Source organism: Cheilinus undulatus, linkage group 7, assembly GCF_018320785.1.
Source record: "Cheilinus undulatus linkage group 7, ASM1832078v1, whole genome shotgun sequence".
In the NCBI taxonomy this organism is placed as follows: domain Eukaryota; kingdom Metazoa; phylum Chordata; class Actinopteri; order Labriformes; family Labridae; genus Cheilinus; species Cheilinus undulatus.
The window spans coordinates 33,345,275-33,360,244 of NC_054871.1; the positions used below are offsets into that span (position 1 = coordinate 33,345,275).

The 14,970-nt window shown below is 40.4% G+C and overlaps 1 protein-coding gene across 6 annotated transcripts in view; it reads left to right on the top strand.

Annotated features, from left to right (window-relative positions):
- celf5a (cugbp, Elav-like family member 5a) overlaps positions 1-14,970 on the top strand; it is a 320,356-nt gene that overhangs the window by 249,527 nt on the left and 55,859 nt on the right. For 4 of the 6 annotated variants that reach the window (XM_041791997.1, XM_041791999.1, XM_041792000.1 and 1 more), the window contains exons 4-5: positions 7,211-7,339; positions 14,764-14,843. In XM_041791997.1, the coding sequence (XP_041647931.1) occupies positions 7,211-7,339; positions 14,764-14,843 (209 nt within the window). The remainder of the gene's footprint in view (positions 1-7,210; positions 7,340-14,763; positions 14,844-14,970) is intronic. The other 2 variants (XM_041791998.1, XM_041792002.1) reach the window with 1 other exon arrangement.

Consider the following 14,970-nt stretch of genomic DNA (forward strand, 5'->3'; position numbering starts at 1 on the left):
CCGCCTTCCATCCCTGCTGTTGCAACGATTGAGAAAGAGACAGACAGAGAAGGGATATTTGAAAACCAGAGAGCTCCTAAAGCAGTCGGGATGCCTTCCCCCTCCTCCCTCCCTCCCCCTTTCCTCTTACCTCCCCATCCCTGACAATGATTTACCAACTCTTATGGCGCACCTCTTTCATCCACCCTGGCTTATCAAGGACTGCAGGACTGTATGCACATCAACTTACAGTACGGCTGCATCATTCTCTCTCTCCAATTCTCTCTCTCCAGTTCTTTCTCTACATCCCTGCTTACCCTAGCTCTCTCCTTTTCTTCCTCTTTCTCTCATTGCTCCAGAAACTCCTTCCCTGTCCCGTTGCTATTCAGTAAGTCTCATTTCACTGTCAAAATCCTCAGCAGTCTGTGGCGTAATCACAGAGCATACAGTAATAAGTCTCCTGTATACTGACCGGACTTTGCAGAAAGAATATATACAGTCAGCTGTATGCACAGGATATCTGTGAAACAGAATTAAAATTATGTAGTAAAAGAAGGTGTTGTGCAGAGACGTGCACATTTACTGTGATATTGTCATGCTACAGCAAGAAGAACTGAGATATGAAATATTACTGATATAATTTGCTTGTGTGCAGTGAGTCAAATACTTCACACAAGCCCTATGTGCTCATACTAAAAGGCTTATATTGATTAGAAAGGAGTTCAGATGGAGCCAGTAATCTTCAGTATGTATACCCAAGCAGCAAACTGCCATTTCATTATTCTGGAGATTAATTTCCCATGCATTTATTCCAAACAAGCATCTGTTAAGTAACTCACAGTAAATTAAACATGACGGGGGGTGAATTTAAGGATAACAGTGGTGTGTGTCACAGTGTAGCTCCATACAGTCTTGAGCTGTAAATGCATCTTAAAGCCAGCGTGCTGCACAGTTTCACAGTTAATGTGCTGGCAGTTATTAGACCCCTGAATTGTTTAGTCACTGGCATTTCACTGTAAACACTAAGAGCGGAGAGTTGCTCTAATTTAGGATGGCATCCGTAATGACAAGGCTCTGTTGTGATTTAAGCAGGGGGAAAAAACACTCATAATTTCTTGTCTACTTTATATTCATCTATACAGTAGATGCCGTTTACCATAGGTGAGTAGCTGTAACAGAGGGATGATTCAGCTGTTTTTGAGCAAGCAAAAGAAAAAGGAGACATCCAGACAGCATCGGCTTCCTCTCATGGTTTAACCTCTCAGCTTTACAGTCTGCTGTAGGGATGTGTGTGACATGATTCAGTCAGGAACAATTTATTCATGACTGGCTATTAATTATGTAAAATGTGCTTAATGTTGATTTAATGGTCCAGTTAGAGGGAGAAGATTTTAAAGAAGAACAAGACAGTTTACATTTACTGCAATCAAAACACTTTATTTTTTGAAAAGAAGGAGAAATGTGCAGTGGCCTTTGATGCTATAGACTCCATTGTGATGTCTTCATGTTTTCAAAGGGGTAGTAAGGCTGACAACTCCCCTAATGGAGTATAGACACCAGTGGCAGTGAAGGGAGAAGGGTCTAGCTGCAGACTGAACATCTCTGATGCTGTCTGTTTCAGAATGGAGATACACGCTAAAACTTTCTAAATTAAATTTGGGTAAAACTTCAGTTTAGGGTTGAGTAAGAGGTAGAATAACAAAAGTTTAAAGTCAGAAACCTGACCTGCAAAACCTGATTACAAAATGTTTAATAAAGCCAAGTAAATAGTCTACTTACAGGACAAAATACAGCAAGCATAGCTGACGTAGCTCCATTAGCTCTATAAGCTGCATAGGAAAAGCTGATGCTAAACTTCTAATGCAGCACAATGAAAGTTGATGAATGTCTGTGATGAATGTTGATCATGACTGATTACATTTGCATGTACTCTGAGCTACGTAGATAATGTATCTACATAGCTAAAACAGCTATGCAGTTTACATAGCTAAAGCTAGGCTAACAAATGAGCTATGTAAGCTACTCAGCTATGTGAGCTTTAGCTACGTTTGCTTGAGCTCACATTGTTAAAGCTATCTTAGCTACATTTGCTAATGTAGTAACATCAAATGCATAGCCACGCTAGCTATGTTAGCTTTAGCTAAAGCTAATATAGCTAAACAAAGCACCGTTGATTTTACTACTTTTAGACCTCTGACCTTTTTCTCTGTTTTATCTGTGCAATGTAGCTTAGCCTGTAATGTTTACAATATGGTTATTTCATGAATGTGACTGATGGATTTCAATTATTTATAAAGTTGAATAAAATTAAAGAAAATCAAAAACTGGAAATACGTTGTACTGGCAGATTATGGCACCTCCATTCTGAAATAGGCGGCGTCTTAAATGTCTGGTCAGTGAAAGTGGCAATCAGAGATGTACGGTCTGCAGCGAGACTTTCTTGAGTGAGGGAGTATGTATGTAATGCAAGATGGCCATTTGAGCAGGATCTGGATACTTATGGTCTGGACAGGAAGTGGCTGGGATGGAGGGGTTGCATGGATCCACCATGTAGACAAACTGACAGAGCCAGAGAAGAGAGCTGAATCAAAGTTTGTCAGCAGCAAGATGACTGGCCAACTTTAGGTATCAGTAATTGGCCAGGCCGATTATAGGTCTACCATTATAGGTCTACCTCCCTAGTCAAAGCATTTGCGGCCATATAGATTTTATAACATCTGTATCGCTGCACGTATGAGCAAGGAGTATGTCATGATACATTGCTGTGTCAGTCTTTTTAAGCAAAGGCCTAGTTTGGGGGTCAGTCCCTTTACATACTGTGTATTGCACTGCACACTCAGAGGGAATGCTGCATGAGCAGTACCTCATGGATTAGAAATAAGCATCATTTGCAGAGAGAAACACTTGCAAGATTTAATCACAAACTGCTGCTCTGAAGTCCAGGATTTTGCAGAAAATTAAATGAATCTGCTTTGCTGAGAATGAAGTAGCAACAACAGCAGAAAAAAAACACCAGGATAGAATCAGGGTTTCAGAATCTGTGTAAACAGATACACAGATGACTACTGATTCCTCATTCTCCATCTCAGATAAAAATCATAGAAACACATGAGACAGAGTAATTGCTTGCAGTGATTCAGGGTGTACTGCAACTGTGGCCACTAGTTCAGCTGTAGCAGGGTGTAATAGCACTAGCTTGCATCACTTTCTTGAAATACACCACTCCTACACAGACCATTGCAATAGAAACATATAAAGCAGGGTCGTGGCAGTGTGAACACAGGCTTTGCCAAGTGCACAGTTGCTCTTTTTCAAATGCAAGAAAGAGACTTTTAAATGATTATGTAAAACATCCCTCAAAATGTAGCCAGTGTCAACAGATTAGATTATGTTCATATATGTATGTTTGGTGAAATGCACGTTACACAAATGTCTGAGGAGTGAAACCAACACTCCTGCATTTTGTACTGTACCTCCAAAAACACATTAGGCAGTGCTTCTCTACGTAATAGCTACCCTGAAGTAAAAGTCAATAGTTCACAGTTGGACATGCAGCTCTGTGTCTCTGTGTGGTCAAGGTGGGGAGCCAGTCTCTTGTTGCCCTCCGAGAGTGAATCCTAGTTTGTGCATATGATTTTCTCCTCGTTACTCTCTATTTGGCTCTCTCCCCCTCCCCCCCTTCAGACATGTGTAAATAACTGTAGGTGTTTTGCACTCTCTGTGTGTCTGTTTGCACACTGCCTGTGCTGCACCGTTGTAGATAAATGAGATAATGTTTCAGTTGGGTTTCAACACAACACCTGAAATCCCATGGTAGCATTTTAGTTCAGAGCAGCCACAGCAGAATCCTAGACGGTGGAACAGATCTCCTAGATGATCAGTTTTCATGCATTGTTAGCTTGTTTTCAAAGGGCACTCACAGTGAAGAACATGCTCTCCATACTTCTTCAACATGAATGAGGAACTTCTACTAAATACAACTACTGTTGCTCTTACTTTACAGTTAGCAGAGTTGTGCATATTTACTCTTTAAAAGAGCTTGGTCAGAGTTCACAGGTCATGGTTTGTAATGGAAAAAAGAATCAAGAAGTCCTGGATGCTGTCATGACAGTTTCAGTTTGTTCCGTCTTGTGTTAGAGTGATAGTTATATATTAGACATTGAATAAAACAACAAAATAAAATAATGAAAAAACTAAAAGGCACCTGATTATCAGCATCTCTGAGCATAGGCCCTGTTTACAGTGGTCAGTAGGTGTCTGCTCCAAGATCCGGCATGCCATGTTTGACTGATCTGGGTAGGGCCCATGGGATAGGGCAGCTTCAAGCTGGTGTTCCACAAGTTGCATTATTTGGAGTGAACCCTACTATCATCACCAAACTGAGGGCAAAGGGAACCATAGGCTGTTTTCTACAGATTTGCAGTCAAGGTTTGCAGGATGATATGGCTGATGGCTCTCTGCCCAGACAATCCAGAACAGACTGCAACCAGTCTCGTTAAGTTCAGATTCTGCCTACAGCAGTTGGATCATAGGCTATAAGTGTGGAGAAGACACAGAGAATGTTATGACAATTGCTGTACTGATAGAGAAACATCTTTTGGTAGTGGCAGTGTGACGGTGTGGTGCGGCATCTCCCTCACTGGAAAAACGAGGCTTGTCATCAATGGAGGCAATGTCAATGCAGAGAGATGCCTAAGATGAGATTCTGCTACCAGAGGCAATTCCATACCTCTGGGACCAAACTCTATCCTTCAAGATGTTCACCCCCACAGAGCAAGGTTTATCGAGACTACCACCAGAATTTGGCAGCTATGAGGATGGAATGTCCTGCCAGCAGTCCTGACTTCAACCCCATTGAACACTTGTGGGATCAGCTTGGGCGTGCTCTCCATGCTGGTTGAAGAATGGGATGCTATCCCACAGCAGTGTGTGACCAGGCTGGTGACCAGCATGAGGAGGAGGTGTCAGGCTGCTATGGCTCTGTATGGTTCTTCCACACACTACTGAGGCTCCTGTTTGTTCAATGAGTAAATTGTTAAGTTGCCAATATGTCTTGGCAACATCAGACGAAAGTCTGGCAGAATAAGCTGTTTGGCAGTTGCAGAGAAGATTTGGCAAATTTTTCATGGGCACAACCCACATACTCAGCTCTGCTGCTCATCCCACAAATGCATGCTCCTTAAAAATGTGGCATCATTTAAAAGAGAAATAAAAAGGCTTTCCAATGGTACAACATTTATTGCCAGGAAATAATGAAATAAAATACCAAACAGAAATTTCCTTACTTTTTGTGCTAGGTGTAGCTACTAAGCTAACAGACTGAACATTAGTCCAGATTTTATGCCTTTGTGTACAAACTCTAAATCAAGAGTTTGATATATAATTGCTTAGATTCCTGTAATGGGGTTATACACTGTTCCATTGTTCTGTTGGTGTTTGTCATTTTCTACCTGAAAGACTGATGCCACATCATGTCTAAAGACATTCTACATGTGAGTTTTTCCTGGCATGAAAGTAAGAGTGCAGCTCATGTGAAATTAATAAATGCCATGCATTTATTCAAAACTTGTCAGATTCTTATCATCTAGTTGAAGAACATCTGAAGTGGGAGCAGGAGAAACATCAAGGTCTGCTGCATGGGTGGTCTGGTGTGTAGCTCCTCTGCTGTATATTGGAGCATATATGAGATGCGGTCTGTTGGCATTCAGTGAAATTTGTGCATCTCTGCCCCTCCCCCCTCTCTTCTACTCATCTCCCGCATCCAACCTCAGAATTTATATTCTCCCTCCAGCAAAAGGAAGGACCATCTTGGCCTTTCATTTTCCAGTTCAGGGCTTTCCTTTTTTTGCAGATAAATGCTCTCCAATCCACCCTGACAGATGTCACATTGCATCACTTCCATTTTGATACATAGCCTCTGATCCTGCCACTTGCAATAAGGAGCCAGCACCAGGGACGCCCCTCCCTAGACAACACTCTGACACGGGTGATTATTTTAAAGGTGCATCATTGGTGGTGCTGAGTGCCGAAAACCCCTAGCTGGGCGCCGTGTCCGCACACACTCGCTGCCGTGCCCGCTGCAGGAATGTGGGTATCGGCTTGTGTCTGGGTCAAGGAACGACGACAACACGACACACTCGGTAGTCATCACAGGTCACCCTGACACTGTGAAATACCTCTGGCAGCGATTTATGCTGCTCTGGAGCTCCTCACAGCATCAGCCGCTGGTCCTGTCTCTCACTCGAGCTCTCCGCTGCGACTCCACGGGTCAGAGTTGGAGTAACAATCTGTATAAAGGGAAGGTTTTAGTGCTTATGCTGCCAGCAGAGACACACGGCACTGTAGCATTAATCATACAAGGCCAGGGTACATCAGTAAACACAGTATGTCAGGTCAAGGTAAAGATCAGATCCCACAGCATTTAACAGGACTCAATAGCATACAGGCTATCTATTGAAAAGTCAGCGTTATTCATGGCATGTCTCCCAGCGTTCAGTGTTCACAGGAGAGACACGCCATTGTTCACTGAAGAGCATACTGAAATATTTCTCTGGCTACACAAAAAAACACTGGATCAGCAGCAATTAGTAGAGTAAGAGAGAGATAAAGAGAGGACGGGAGCGAGGGAGGGAGGTAGTTGAAAAAAGAATGGGGGGAAAAAATGTAGCATCAGCGAGAGAAAAAGAAAAGCAGAAAAGAGAGAGTACACAGGGATGAATAGAAAGGAGAGAGAGAGAGAGAGAGAGAGAGAAAGAGAGAGAGAGAGAGTTTCCAGCTAGTACAGTGTGGTGTGTAGGAGGTTGTAGCTTGAAGCCCCTGGTGCTTTTAAAGGACCAAAGACTAGCTCATTGTCTTGGGTCTGTGTATGTGAGAGAGAGCAATAGAGAGAAAAACCTCTTCATTAGTCTTCCAATGCTCTTCCCTCCAGCCTCTGACCACTCACTTACCCCCAGCAGCTACAGTATATGTCCCCATATGGGACTAAACCCACTTATACTGGAGATTAAAATGATCAGTCTTTAAAATGGGATAATACAATGTGACTGAAACCAAACCAGCACTAAAGAAACTGTTTCTGCACCGTGCCAAGGCTCTGTACGTCTGTTTGCTCCTGCAGGGGGAAAAATGCCACCACCAACAAAGATGAGCTTTGGTGTCCTTTGTTTTTAAATAGCTTTTATAATTGAGGTCAAAGTTATAATTTAACCTTTTGTCTTGTTGTTTGTTCCAGAAGACAGGAAGTTGTTTGTGGGGATGCTGAACAAACAACAGACCGAGGAGGACGTTTACCGCCTCTTCGAACCCTATGGAGTCATCGAGGAGTGCACGGTCTTAAGAGGTCCTGACGGAAACAGCAAAGGTAGGAGAGATGATAAGAGCCGTCAGCGTTATTTAGGTCACTGGCAGAGAAGTGACAGCGTGTGTCAGTGTCCACATCAGCAGGGGAATGTGGAATATATGTGACATATGCACCAGATATAGGTCAAATAGCCTATTGCTATAATTACAAACAATTTCATGCTATGCTGTTTGATGTGAAAGTCTGCTGGGAAGGGAAAGTTATGCTTGATGTATCAGATACTGTTAGACTGATGTTTGATCATAATAATTAGGAACTATGAGAGCCATCAAAGGGGTAATGAGTTAGTTTAACTTTCTTCCTTTTTTCAGACTGTAGTAAGACCGCCTATAAGGTGGGATGAAGAGGAGAGCTTTCTGAGGCCCATGGAGGTTAGGAAAATCATGGTTCATTGTAAAGTTAAGCTGTGATAGCTATATTTTATATGCAACCTGAATAGTAACCACTCTTATCAAAGCAACAAAAATTAATTTAATTTTTTTGTTATTAAGTTATTGCAAAATAAAGGCTAAAACTGGCAAAATAGGTGAAAAAGGGCAGAAATAAGCAGTGAGAAGTGGTTTGAGTGGCAAAAATGAGTTAAAAGTGGCAAAAATGGGATTCAAACCATCAAAAAGGCGTAAAAATAAAGCTAAAAGGGGTCAAATGGATAGAGAAAAAAATTGGTTAACCGTGGCAAAAGTTGGCTGAATGAGCAAACAAAGCTGACAAAAAGAGTTGAAAACAGTTTAGAGGAGTGGTTAAAGAGTGGCAAAAATGGGTTTAAAGTGGAAAAAAAAAGGTTTCAGGTGCAACATTTTTTATCAAATTGGCACATATTGGTTATATAAAGTAAAAAAGGGGCAAAATGGGAGGAAAATTGTAAAACATGGTTCAAAAGCATCAAGAATTGGTTGATAGTGGCGAATGTGGTGAAAGTAGAGAAAAAGTTGTCAAAGTTGCAAAAATTACTTAGAAGTGGCAAAAGTGTGTTTTATAGGGAAACAAAGTTGACCAAAATGGGTGGAAACAGTGATGAAAAAGGATTAGAAAGTTGCATTAATAAATAATATGAACATCAGAAACCAATTATAGCTTGACACTCTTCAGCTCCGAAGTGAAGTAGACAGGACACTATAGCACTAATTCTTCAACCCTGATCCAACACACATGCATTAATATAATCAATAAATCAAAACTAAGAAGGGACCATTCACTGGGTTTTTCAGGGGGTCAGCCAACTCTTTAGGCAGGCCTCGGCTGAAGGAAGTATACTGTGGTAGCAGATCCTTATACATTAAAGTCTCAGCTGCTAGAACTTGTAGCTCCTTCAGAGTCGTAGGTGTCGTGATGGCTACTTGCTAGTGTCCTTCTTGCACAGTCATTCATTTTGTGAAGACATCCTGATCCAGGCAGATTTACTCATGTGCCATATTGCTTCCATTTCTTGATGATGGATTTAACTGAACTCTGGGGGATGTCCAGTGCCTTTTTTTCTTTGTATCAATCACCTGACTTCTACTGTTCGAGAACCAGTGGCTGGACCTTCCAGGCTCAGGTGCCTTTATAGTACAATCACTTGAGACATTCACTGCTCCGAGATGATCCCCATTCACTTATTGTAAGACTACTAGCATCAGTTGGTTAGATCTCTTTTGAATTAACATCTCTTTGATACATAAATTTCAAACAATAATGGCAATAATGAGTACTAGTCAATTAGAGGCATAGTAATGCAGATCATGCCATTCATCACCCATGAAAAGAAAATGCTGCAAACTGATGATTACCAGACGGGATTTAGGAGTGGGTCTACTGTATGGAGACTAGGAGTGTCAGTGACTAAGGTTTTTCATAGTCGAATCTAATTCGTCAGATTTTGCCTATAGTCGACTAATAGTTGAACAGCGTTTCCGCTAGACTTTTTTGTCCCCGGACTGGCAGTCCTCAAGAATTCATTTAGAACAACTTCCGGACATTTGCTCTAACATTATTTTGCTGCATTAACAGCAGCAAAATGCATAAATCTCTCATATTTTTTTGTGTAAGTGGTTTAAAGTATCAAAATGAAAGCTGCACGCTTTTCCTTACACACGCAGTCAGTTACACAATATACACCCACGTTAAACCCATAAACAACAACAGTTAGCTTCACATCAGCACCGTTAGCCTGTTAGCTCATTGGCCGCAACTATAAATTAGCAGCTTACAACAGCCAAATAGCATCCTCCAGCGACAACAATGAAGCATCCAAACACATAACAAAAGTGTTCTCTTAACTGGACACTAGGTTAGAACTCTACATTTCAAATAAAAATGAGTCTTACCATCAGTTGCTAATATCAGTCCTAAAGCTGGAAATCCAAGTATCCTGGTTTATTTGGACTAGTCCTGAAAAGACAAAAGCTCCACAGCAGATAGTTCGGTCCAGTCTTCCTCTCATTAACGGCTTATCCAAGACTACTTCTGCTAATTAGCCGGCGTAGACCTCTCTCTCTCTGCTGCTGCAGATATTAAGCCTTTTGTTAACTAGGAAAACCTCACTTAGATTAAAATTCTGCTTTACGAGAAAGTTCTAGTCAAACTTTCCCACTTTCCCTGCATAGTCCCCAGCAATACTGAGCTTGCGCAGAGAGATAGGCTTGCTTTGAAGTCATCGTGCGTACATAATTAGCCATGTGCTTGCCATCTGAGGTGATAAACAACCGCAGCACTGCAGGACAGTGGGTAGGGTCTGATTCAACTATGAGGCTCATTGTCGAATCAGACTCCTCCGAAGCGAATCGTCGAATCGCCAATTATTCCAGGTCACCCCTAATAGAGACTGTAAATTAAGTAGGAATATTCCATATAGCTGAGTATACTCAGCACTACACTCCTTCTCCTGATCCAGAGACCAAATCCAAAACCAAGACCCTCCACCTGCATGATAGCAAAGGCAAGACAAGACATCCCATGCTATCAATAACTTCATTTCTATGGAATACCTCAAAAATGAAGAAATACCAGTGTTTCTTTCTGTGCATTACCAACTTGTCATCATTGTATCTTATTCTAGAAGTAAATCCTCTGTAGTTTGAAGAAACATTTTGTCACTCAGTAACATGTCGTAGATAACTGCTGGCCTTCACTTTAATTTTGGTTCTGTAGTGTTGATATCTGCATGCCTTTTCAGATAGCCAAAAATCTTTTGCAACTAAGAGCTAAGGGACCAGTGGTTTTTCATGTCTTCAAGGCCTTCTCCCCAGCCAGCGCTTATGGAAATTGTTTTGGAATTGTATCTAAGAGGGTTTGAAACCAGAGAGCTCTTCCTCTGTAGTGGTTCGGAGGAGGAGGAGAAGAGAGGAGAGATGGATGTCAAAATGATTTTAGGTGCCCCCACTGTGAGAGAGGGGACGCTGAAGGAAGCTGTGCAGGGTGAAAAGTGCATTTACTCAAGTACTTTGGCTGAAATTGAAGGAAGGTTTTACATTGTGAACCCCTACTCCATAACATTTTGTTATCACAGCTGTAGTCTGCCCTTCAGATTCATAGTTATTTTACCAGGATCAACCCAGATCAATGTGTGTTACTCTGTCATAGTCCTACAGTCATTGAGACTTCCTTTTTTCTTCTGAATTTGTTGGTGTTTGTATCCAAGTCCCCTCTCTGGTTTAGGATGAGATAAAAATGGCACTTCATATCACTTCTACTAGAAAAGCAGGGATAAAAAAAAAGATGTAAAAAAGTTTTTAAAACATGTTTAGATAAATAACATATTTTATGTATTGCAGAGGATTATACTGTATGTTTGAGTAGAATAAAATGTTGGTAACTTAGTTTAGTCAATGTTACCTCCAGTTTCCACATACATAAGTGCTGCGATCTACAGATGAAACGCTGACGAAATGCCACTGCTGCTCTAGAGTGGGAGCAAAATTGCTGATCTGACTCTGGAGCATCCCAGAACCACCACTCTATTTTGCTGCAAGTCTATTTTCGGCGCTGGCTGCTGCCAAACCTATCAATCCACATAGATCAGATCAATCTAAGCAGCCAGAAAAACATGCAAAGAATCGGATCCACCTAAAAATACAACACAATGCACAAACTCCCTATTGTAAACCATCACTATGTCAACTTTACGTTTCATCCTAAAGCACAAGCAAAAGGTCATTGGGAGGTCAGGGGGTCACAGTTTCACATGAAACCACAGATGCTTTGTAGCAAACATTAACCTTTTAACTTCATAATGTTCTGCAGTGCTGGACTGGGAAGAAAATTTGGACCTGTCATTTTTTGGTGTGAACCACCCCTTTACCTCTGGTTGAACCCAACAGAACTACACGGTTTCTCCATCCCCTTTAGTAGGTCTGCAAAATCATCCCCCCAAGCTACTACAAAGCAAAGAAGTACATGACACAGACACATAAAATTATGTGCCTTCACCTTGTCACTGACCCTCCTGTCATTAGAAGTGATCATGGAGCATTTTACATTTTTATATAAAAAGGAAAGATCAAACCAGTCCCAAAGTGTGTAGAAGCCATGGAATCATGTTGAAATGAATGACAGATCAACCACAAAGGCAAAATAATCTAATGTTGACATACTATTTCTGCATGAACTTGCAGTTCCCCGTGGTCTCTGCCCTCTTGTCTCAGACTGATCAGGGCTGGGCTTGTACAGCACTCTAGACACTTCCATACTGTGGGAGGTTGCTTGCCTTACAGCGGATGTATGTAAAAATCCTGTGTTATTCGTGGTTTTGTTTCTAAAAGGCTGTTAAATCTCAAATGCTTTTGTGGTTTTTGATACTACATTGGAATGGAAAAAAGAACCTGCTATGGATTGAAAAGGAAATAGATTACAGAAAAAAAATCAATGTTTGATGACTTTAATGTGTAAATGATTTATCCACCGAGCTGTGAGTTTTTTAAGGTGAAATGAGACATTCAGGTGCAATATTGTTCTTATTTTACATCACTGTGACAGGAGGGAGACATTGCAGAGGGCTAACCAAAGTGTGCTGAAAGAAAAAATAAAGCTTAACCACAATGTAAAAAATGTATGCACTAGTTCTAAACCTGAATTAATCACAAATAATGCATAAATGCAGACAGCCCTAGTCTTAATCCAGAGTTGCTGTGAGTGAATGAGAGTGAATAAGTAACTCCTGATGCTTTTACATTATTTTTTGTGTCTTAAATTGAAGAGGAGAAACTGTCTTAACATAGCACAAACACAGTTCAGCATCAAAACACTTCAAATTTTGTTTTACAATGCTGACACTGTGCAAGGTCAAGTTATCTGAAAAGGTATTAGAGTTGTTTGATTTTCCTAGTATAAACGTTCAAAATACTGGTATTGTGAACGCCCTTTGTTACATGTCATCAGGGCTCCACAGGTAATCTAATCACAATCGAGATGTCACACTGTGCAATTACATAATCGCAACAAAAAGGCTGCATAAGTACCAAAGTTAAAGTGGGGGCTGTAAGAAAGGAAAAAAAATTGAATTTTTAGAAAATATCAAGTTATCTTGAAAGCAGAACTGTAAAGATTTAAGATTTTTATTGGTTTTTTATACTACTTAATATTTATCTGTTTTGAGTTGGTAAACAAAAATTTCCAAACCATCGCTATTCTCTGCAGTTTTCTTGATAAACAAGCAAGTAGACTCATGATACCACTTATATATTGTATCACAGTAATATCCAGTGTAATTGTAATCTCACAATATAAAAAATCATGCAGCACTACATGTTATGTTACAGCTTATTAATAATTAACTTTATGGATGCCACCTAACTTCCTTCTTTGTTCTTGTCCTCGTAACTAAAGCCACTAAAAGCATAAAAAGCTGTCAGTAATAACGTGAACATGACCTGTGAAAAACATGTACTGTTTAGTATTCATGCTACATGTGTACATGTGTTTCTCAAAAAGGAAGAGGAAATGCATGGCTGGCAAAGTATCTGGAGTGCATAATTAAAGTGGCATACAGTTTGTACCACTGCAGCAAAGTCCTTGTATAGGTCACGCTGAGCTTCAGCTCTTTTCCATCCCTATCTGAAGGGATAGCAGTTTGACAGCTGAATGGACATCTTGATTGGCTGGTGTCCACAGGGGTAAGCCCATTAGGAGAGGAAGAATGGCAGGGCTGCTGGGTCAAACAGGATAGATGATAAGAAGAATAAAGTATTAAAGATTAAATAAGAATGTAAAAGGAAACTTGAAATGAAATGAAATTAGGTGAATTAGGGTATAATTAGAAGAGGCTGATGAGAACTGCTGCTTCTCTGCAGTAGAACCAGCATCAGTCCTCCTATGTTCCTGGTTAGAGAATTAATTCAAATGGTTTAAGACACTGATTCCCTCTTAAGATTCGCACATGTATCTGTCAAGTTATTTGTTCATTTCCTAGCTTTTTAACAGCCATGGATGATGATGTGAGTGAAATCGTGGCTTGTGCCTTCAAGAATGTTGACAAAAAAAAAAATAACTGCGTAGGAAAAATATTTTATTTATTTACTGTAATCAACCTGATCCCTTTAATTGATTTTAAAGATCAGTTATGCTCAATATAATTTGGTTTGTTTAGCAAAAAAAATAAATAAAATAAATAACAGGAATACCTCTTTATTGTCAAAGTGAAAACAGATGATTTCTATAAAGTTATATCATTTAAACAAAAATATATAATAAATGAAAAACTAAATATAAAATATAAATTTGTTTGGCAGACACCACATCACCACAAACACACCATCCACTTTGATATTCCTGTCAAATTATATTGACCATTATTGATTTATAAAATCTACTAAAGGATAACACTTCTCAGGGGGGGAGTACTTTTTTGTAGAAACTGTTTAATTTTGTCAGTTGTTTTAAACTAAACGGGGACAGAATCATAAATTGTTTTATCCTCATTACTGCTAATAGCTGACTTTATGAAACCATGAAAGCAGCTTAAGACCATTTTTAGCTCATCTACTCGGTCAGTGTTTCTTGAACACTTTGGGTGTTGGATCCTCAATTTTCGGCCTCTCCATTCACATGTGTTGGTCAGACCTTCTTGTAATTGGATTAAGAACCTTCTACCGAGTTTCCACATGGACTGGTTTTCTTTTCAAAATTATTATGAGTTTAGCCAGTTTAGCTCATGTTTAATATGCACAGACAGGCATGTGGTGCTAAATAGCATGCTTTTCTGCTTCATCAGTGCAATCCTTAGCCTGCAGCCTCTGCCTGCTTGTCTGCCTGCCTAATGCCCGGAGTGGGACAGCCTGCTGTGCAATGAAAGCCTCTTTCTGCACACTGATTTCCGTGCTGTCAGATATAATTCAACATCCTTTTTATTAATATACCATAGGCTTTTAAACTCACTCGATTGATTGCATTTGCTGCGTGCGCCTGTGTCTAAATCAGGATGTGTGGTGTGCTTCTGTTCTCTCTTCCAGGTTGTGCCTTTGTCAAGTTCTCCACACATACTGAGGCTCAGTCTGCAATCAGCGCCCTCCACGGTAGCCAGACCATGCCAGTGAGTATAGCTCTCTCTCCCTCAAAAACAAATAAAAACATTCACACACCACCCACTTACCATTGTATTCACAGCACATACACACACACACCAGCAATCACAATAGTTATGTGCAGTCCACCTCCTG